The 7,648-nt window shown below is 43.3% G+C and overlaps 1 protein-coding gene across 1 annotated transcript in view; it reads left to right on the top strand.

The window, feature by feature from the left end:
* Window positions 1-89: 89 nt before the first annotated feature.
* Window positions 90-7,648, top strand: part of SERGEF (secretion regulating guanine nucleotide exchange factor) — a 151,007-nt gene continuing 143,448 nt past the window's right edge. Inside the window, 6 exon segments of the mRNA XM_027651185.1 lie at window positions 90-133; window positions 1,794-1,932; window positions 2,650-2,805; window positions 3,867-3,961; window positions 5,897-5,957; window positions 7,281-7,394. Coding sequence (XP_027506986.1) covers window positions 110-133; window positions 1,794-1,932; window positions 2,650-2,805; window positions 3,867-3,961; window positions 5,897-5,957; window positions 7,281-7,394 — 589 coding nt within the window. The 5' untranslated portion in view covers window positions 90-109.

Here is a 7,648-nt window from a genome sequence, read left to right as displayed (position 1 = left end):
TCGGGGTTTATGCCTTTTAATGGTGTGGTTCAGATACTTCACGCCCCTGAGCCCGCCCCTGGCCTGCCTCTTCCTGCCCGGCCTGCGGGCGGCGGGAAGCGCCGGCTCCATGGTGATGGAGCTCTTCGCCTGGGTGAGTGGGAGCTCGGGAAGAGCCGGGAACTCCTCCTGCCCCTCGTCCCGGGGCGACGGGAGGGACGCGGGGCCGGATACTCGACACCCTCCCCCCGCCCGCCCCGGGATGCACTCGCCCACCCGCCCCGGGATGCGCTCGCCCACCCGACCCGGGATGCGCTCGCCCACCCGACCCGGGATGCGCTCGCCCACCCGCCCCGGGATGCGCTCGCTCGCCCCGGGATGCGCTCGCCCCCTCCGGGATGCTGCGGGGCTCGGCGGCCGGGACCGCGTGCGCTGCCGCTGTCTCTCGCCGCACTCCCTTTCCTGGGAAAAGGTGGCCGAGGTGTCCTCTCCCCGCAGGAAAACAACGCTGCGCTTTTACCTGCTGAGCACAGTAGGTGTAAGAGCCACTAAAGGGGCATCTCTGCCCCTTGTCAGCTCTGTTTGCCCCGCCGCAGCCGTGCTTGGCATAAGCCCATCAGTCTGGGCAGAGCACACCACGACCGGTGTGTTGTCGGCGTGGCCATACACGTGTACGGCTCCCGGTTGCTCAGGCTCCCGTTTCCTTTCTGCACCGTATCTCAGCTTGCCTGTTCTTGATGGCTTGAAAGTTATAGCCTACAATGGGAGCTTGTGACACACCTTCTAAAAAGAACTACGTCTGTTAAGTAGTAACACGCTCCAAAGCTGTCTGCCAGTGGTAGTGAGACTGTGAGACAACAACTTTATCTGCCTGTTCAGCTCGAATCCTGACATCTCACCCACCTGTTAGCCGTGGGCTGAGGCAAGCAGCATGGTCTCTGTTTCTGTAGGTACAAAATGTTTATTGTTAAATGTGTCCTTTTAACATTCACCAGGTGCTCCATCTTTGGGGGGTGGAGGGTAAATGGAGGGCAGATGGGCAGGGGGAGCACAGGTGAGGTAGGGAAAGTCTCTCCTGGGGATCACCAGCTGGGAGCATGGTGGGTGTGGAGTGTTTTACTGCGGTGTGTGGGCTGGGAAGGTTATGATATCCCTTTTCATGAATGAAAGTTGCTGCTTCAACTGTTGGACATATAATTTAATAGGCTAGAAAAAATTTCATCTCTCGTTACCATGTTTGCAATTGTTGCTTTCTGTGATGGGACTGGTAGCTATAATTCTGTACACGTAAATTAATACTAGCTATAATTGGTATATTTTCATTTGGACCAGTTAGAGTTAAAAGACTTTGTTAATGAAGGGTAAGTGTTTCTGATTTAAGTTCCAGAACTAGGTAGCATGTCTTTCTGATCTTGTTTTGGAGATGGACTGCCAGAAAGCAGTGGCATGAATAAGATCTTAATGATGAGTGGGAATTATTAGCATTAAAATTAAACACATTCTGATAGTTAGCCTTTCCTCCTTGGTAACTGTTAGCCCACAGTTGAAGTTTTAACAAGTTATGTTCCAGAATGTTTCTTAAAATACTGGGATTGCAATGGCAGACTTAATGACATCAAAGTTAGGACAGTCCTGGCCTGTAATTCTGCAAATCCTGTGACAGTAGAAAGAACAGAGATTGATATATTAGGGAACTTTCAGGAGCAAATACTGGCAGGTCAACCTCTGGCATATCCCCAATAAGCTTGTTTGTTCTTGGGAGCAGATGTGTGAACTTTAAAAAAAATGTGTTATTTTTCTGTGTGCATTTGAAGGGTGCAAACAGCTATGGGCAACTTGGTCTTGGTCATAAAGAGGATGTGCTGGTACCTCAGGCACTGAAAGATGTTTCCTGCAAATGTCAAGACATTGCAAGCATTGCTGGAGGAGGGGGACATTCTGCAGTTATCACTGGTAAAAACATTGCTCTTGCATGGAATGTATGGCTTCTCATATTTTTTTTGTTTCCCTGATGGTTCGGTGCTGCCACCTCTCTGTGGCTGCTGTTTCTGAGCAATTACAATCCTCAGTTGCAAAAGAGGTTCCCTCCCTCCAGTTAACTCAGTATTTTTGGGAAATTTTTTGGAAATTGGGGAAATTCTCTTTTTCGTATGTTGTGTGGTTACTTTGTATCTTGTGAGGTCTATTTCTTCATCTATTTTATGTAACAGCTTTTCATACAAGGAAGCCAAATTTTCTCTATTACGGATAGGAGAGTGGGAGGGAGGAGTGAAGTGAGAGGTTATTCAGTCTTGAGAAATATTAAGGTAAGGAGCAGAAGATGACATCTTGTCTTTGAAAGGTTCTGTTGTGTGCCATAGCTAATTATGGGAAAGAAGGAATACAGACAGATGTGAATGTGATAAAAAAGTTCATCATGCATCTTATCCAAAGAAGTGCCTGTCTTACCATATGGATTGTCTCCCTTGACTAACCCAGCTCTCCATAGCTGTAGTTATTCAGAGATTTTAGATGCATCAGAAACACCTGTTTCTGTTACTTTTTGCTTGAATGTAGTGCCTAAAGTGGCACATAATCACTGTCCTTATTTGTCACAGGATCTCGTGGATGTATGTTTTTCTTTTTAGTCTTTGAAGTGAAACCCAACTTGTTTTGTTTTTTTTCTTCCAGGTGGAGGACAACTCTTTGTATGTGGCCATAACAAAGATGGGCAGTTGGGATTGAATCACACAGAGGATGTGCTGCGCTTTACCTTGTGCACTGCCCTGTCTGGCTTTTGTGTAAAACAAGTTGCATGTGGCTGGGATTTTACAATCATATTAGTAGGTAAATCTGTCTCTCCATCTGGTAAATGAGGGGCTGGACATGAGCTGGCAGTGTGTGCTCGCAGCCCAGAAAGCCAGTTGTATCCTGGGCTGCATCAAAAGTAGCGTGGCCAGCAGGTTGAGGGAGGGGAATTGTGCCCCTCTACTCCGCCCTAGTGAGACCCCACCTGGAGTGCTACTTCCAGCTTTGGGGGATCATCAGCACAGGAGGGACATTGACCTGTTACAAGGAGTCCAGAGGAGGGCCACTAAGATGATCAGAGGGCTGGAGCACCTCTCCTGTGAGGAAGGGCTGAGAGAATTGGGTCTGTTCAGCCTGGAGTAGAGAAGGCTCTGGGGTGACCTTATTGTGGCCTTTCACTACCTAAATGGGGCTGCAAGAAAGATGAAGAGGAACTTTTTGCAAGGGAATGTAGTGTCAGGACAAGGGGTGACAGCTTTAAACTGAAAAAGAGCATGTTTAAGTTAGTTATTAGGAAGAATACTGTGAGGGTGGTGAGACACTGGAACACGTCGCCCAGAGAACTTGTGGATGCCCCTTCCCTGGAAGTGTTCAAGGCCAGGATGGATGGGGCTCTGAACAACCTGGTCTAGTGGAAGGTGTCCCTGCCCAAGGCAGGTAGTTGAAACTAGATGAAAATCTAGTTCTACAGTTCTGTTCCCGACTCTCTTTCACACTGTCTGCTATGTGTGTACTTGGGAGGGTCCGAGGGTCTAAATATTTCTCCTGCTGTTTTTAGAGTTTATGGTATAACTGTAGAAATCAAGACTACTCCCAACCGAAACCATTCTATGATTCTGTGTGCTGGCACTCACAGGTTTTAAGCTACTTGCCTTGCAAGCTAAATTAGTCCATGTTCCTTGTATCCCAGTGAACTTTAGACCTTTACTGAACATGGTATGTAAGACCAGAAGTCTATGGCCTCAAGGACTTCCGAATGGGAGATGTTAGGTCAGTTTTTGAGCTACTTGGCTGTGTTATTTTGATGGTTAGAATGTCACACTGCTTTGCTTTTGCTCATGAATTCACTGATCTCGCTCTAACACTTCATTTTTTTGCAGGATCGGGCCTAGTTCTGTCCTGTGGGTCAAACTCTTTTGGACAATTAGGAGTTCCTCAAATTTCAGGTCCATGCTTGATTCCACAAAAGATTGAGGTAAAGATTTAAAAGGGGTTGTTGTTTATATTGCTTCCAGCAACTTACAGAGGTCATCTGACCTAAATGGGCTTTAAGCCAGACACTTCAACTATTTTTTTATACAGCCTGTCTTTTACAGCAAGCTTACAAAGTAAAGGCCCAAACATGGTCATCGACCCAGAAATGAAAAGCTAAGGCTGCTTTCCTTGTTGTATGAAGAAGTTGCCCTCTTCTAACAGAAAGTTGTCCCTTTCATTAGGGATTGTAATATTTCAACATCTGCAGAATAAACCATCTGCTCAGATGATGTAAAGTGATGCTAAAGGTAGTGAAACTGTGCAAATTTACTCCAACTGAATATGTGCCTCAAGTTTGTAAGATACTGGATACCTTTTGCTGTGTGAAGGGCTTGTGCCTTCCCTGTACTTTGTTGCAGATTTGTGCAAATACTTCAAACCAAACCAAACCTACAGTAAGCCACCCCTGAGAAAAACAAATTGCATTATAGAGTTCAACAAACTTGGCTATGCCATTTCTTTCGATCTATTGCTCTTGTGCATCTTGTGCAACAGTTCTGTTTTTTAAGTATATGTTGTTTTTTTGAGTGTGTAACTGTCAGAATTTCTTCCCCCAAAATGAGGACTGTACTATTATTTCTTGGCTGTAGAAACGGTTAGATAAAAATAAGCTTGGTCACCCCCCAAAATAACGGTAGTGTGATAAAGTATGTACCTGCAGGAATACTAGAGGTGTGAAAATAAACTTTGATTTTATCACTTGAGATTAAAATGATTTTTACTTTTGCATGTAAATGAACTGACAAGTACGTTGATTTGCTTCTTTTCTAACCTCCAGTATTTACCAAACAGTAATAGCTTCCAAGGAAGAAGAATGGAAAAATTAGATAATAATTTCTCTGCTGTCCAGTATCTTCAGTGATAAATGCTGGACTGTAACTCATGCTGTTCCATGTGGAAGTCCATGGTGACATTTGTAGGTGAGGTGCTGCTGAGTGTGAGCAGGGAGCTTGGAACAGCTCCAAATTAATTGCTTTATAATGTTTTAATTAACAGACGCTGAGACTTCTGTAACATCAGAAAAGCTTTCCTGTTTTTGGCTGTAAGCCTAACATTTTCAATAAATTTCTCACAGGAATTCCAGTTTACACTGTAGTCTCTTATTTGGACAACAGTAATGAAACTTTCCCATCCACATAACCTCTCATATCTAATGCAAGCAGTAACTTCAGAGGAGGAAGGATCCTCAGACAAGAAATTTAGCCTCATGGCTCATTCCAGATACTCCTTTACTTTTTTTACCTTGGCAGAAGGAGTAACCTCTCATGAGCAGGCTTTAATTTGCCTGATGTTTCTGTGCCCTCAATGTTTCCTGGGAGCCTGGAAATTTAATAGTATTGACAATGCTAATCTGAATCTCTCTCCTCCCTGACCACACACCCCATACATTCTTGTGGATTGTTTGCTCTTTTGGTTGGTATCCTGTTAATGCTTGGGCTTGATGCCATCTGTTTTAAATAGTTACATCTATGAGAAGAATAATAAATTTGTAGAGTACTTGGGAGTGGAGAAGTGCCAGAATTGGTGTACCTTGTGCAAACTGAGCTCACTAATTTAATGCAGATATGACTTCTAGTCTTCTTTTGCGTGATCATGTTGGGCAACCTTCAGTGGTGTAGGTGGCACTGTCAGTGGTATTGTTGGTGATTGCAGGACATGGTGAGACTGAAGAAGTTCACGCTAATTTTTATTGACCAGAATTTTCTTTCCTTGTGATACAGAGTGTTGATATGCATTGTGACATGCAGACTGGAATTGCAGGAGCTATTTTCATAGCGTTCCACTTCAGTTTGGCCTGTTTTGTTTTTAGAGGCACTGAATGCAAAAAAGCAACTAAAATATATATATATATATATTTTTTTTTTAATTTGAGTAGTCCCTCAAAGAGAAGGTGGTGAATGTTGCTGCAGGACTGAGACATGCCCTTGCTGCTACAGGTAAATATGTCATAGTTTTAATATCTTTTCAGTAACAAATGAAAGGGAGTTTTAATGGCTTGGAGGGGGAGAGGGAGGGAAAGAAAATGGAGTTTATTTTAGTTGCCCTGTATTTTAAATGTCACAGAGAAAATACACCTGAAAGTCATACACTGTAAGATTTTGATACAAATTAACTGGAATAGTAAACATACTAGAAACATGTTTCTGCAAAGTAGTGGTGAAGGGCTGTTCTCCAAGAACTCAGAGTGATACTATATTAATAAGCTAATTTTCCACTTACTGATTTCTCCTGTTCTGAAACAAAACATGAAAGGAGTTTTTTCAGGAGAAAAGATTTCTGATCAGTCAACATATCTTAGGATTTGAATTCATTATAATATGCAGAATAATTTAAGTTTGTATAAGATGTTTCAAAATGAAACTACACATAAAATGTGGCTTTTTTAATGATGTAATTGAAACTGACACCTGGAAAAGTCAGAACAATGAAACTTGACTTTTATTCAGGGGGGACAGAAAGGATCTGCTCCATTAATTTCACTCACACACCTGGAAAAATCTGTTCCTGACTCTCTTCCACACTGTCTGCTACGTGTGTACTTGGGAGGGTCATAAGGCCTAAATATTTCTCCTGCTGGTATTAGAGTTTATGATACAGCTGTAGAAATCAAAACCTTCCATTTGGCATGGTTGTGTTAAAAACGAACGACAAACTACACCTGCTCTTCTGTTTGGTTTAGTTTTGCAGGAACTTCAGTATAGATTCCAAGTAGTGGAGTCTAGCTGAAGGTGCAAAGGAGATGCTTGGAAGAATAATGGAATCTCTGATGCTTGTGTGAATAATGGGAATTAAGCTTCCCTGAGCTCTGTGGTCAGGGAACATCTTGATGCAGATGTAGCTCAAGTTTCTGAAAGCTCTTGAGGAGAAGACAAATAACTTCCTTCTCTCAGTTGTGCTGGACTGCACAAACAAATGAGAGAAGAAAAGTGAAGAGAAAGTCCTATGAACATTGTATCCATTCCTGAGACACTACATCTATGGGACTTCTGTTACTGAGTCCTCAGTAATGTCCTAATACAGCCCTGAGAGCTGAGTCAGGTTGCCTCGTGCCTTACTTTTCTTACCTGTATAATGAGACTATCACTGTGTTGCATGTTGACCTCACCAGAGTTATCTGTATGGTTTTTGGCATAAAGGCCTTTAAAAGTGTATTTTGAATCAGTGGAAATTAATTAAATGTACCTTTGATTAATGAGTTAAGTGATTTTGTTGGTGGTCGATGTGTTTTAATCTCTTTTATCTGTGTTTACTCTGACAAGACAGTGGTCTGGTTCTTCAGTGGGGAACTGGTATGGCAACTCGGGCAAAGCGTGCAAGCCAAGGAAAAACTCTCCCCCTGTTCTTGACAGCAAAGGAACCCTGTGAAGTGACAGGTAATCCAGGAATCTGCTTCCTTTTTAAAAGTGGATAGAGCAGAAATATAGTTTGGAGTGATATGTACCATCCTATGTATAAAGCCAACTTGGTGCTACAAACATGTAGTGGAGTACCTGAAGGACAGGATGGTCATAATCAATGGGGGAAAATGACAGCGAACCTTGCAATGTCTGTGACCCAAAAGCAGAGATTTCTGTTACAAAATGCATCATCCTGTTACACTTGTATGCATGTCTGTGTGGAATGGTAC

Source organism: Corapipo altera, unplaced genomic scaffold (genome assembly GCF_003945725.1).
Source record: "Corapipo altera isolate COAL_440 unplaced genomic scaffold, ASM394572v1 78, whole genome shotgun sequence".
Taxonomy (NCBI): Eukaryota; Metazoa; Chordata; class Aves; order Passeriformes; family Pipridae; genus Corapipo; species Corapipo altera.
This window is presented reverse-complemented; position numbering and strand designations above follow the sequence as displayed.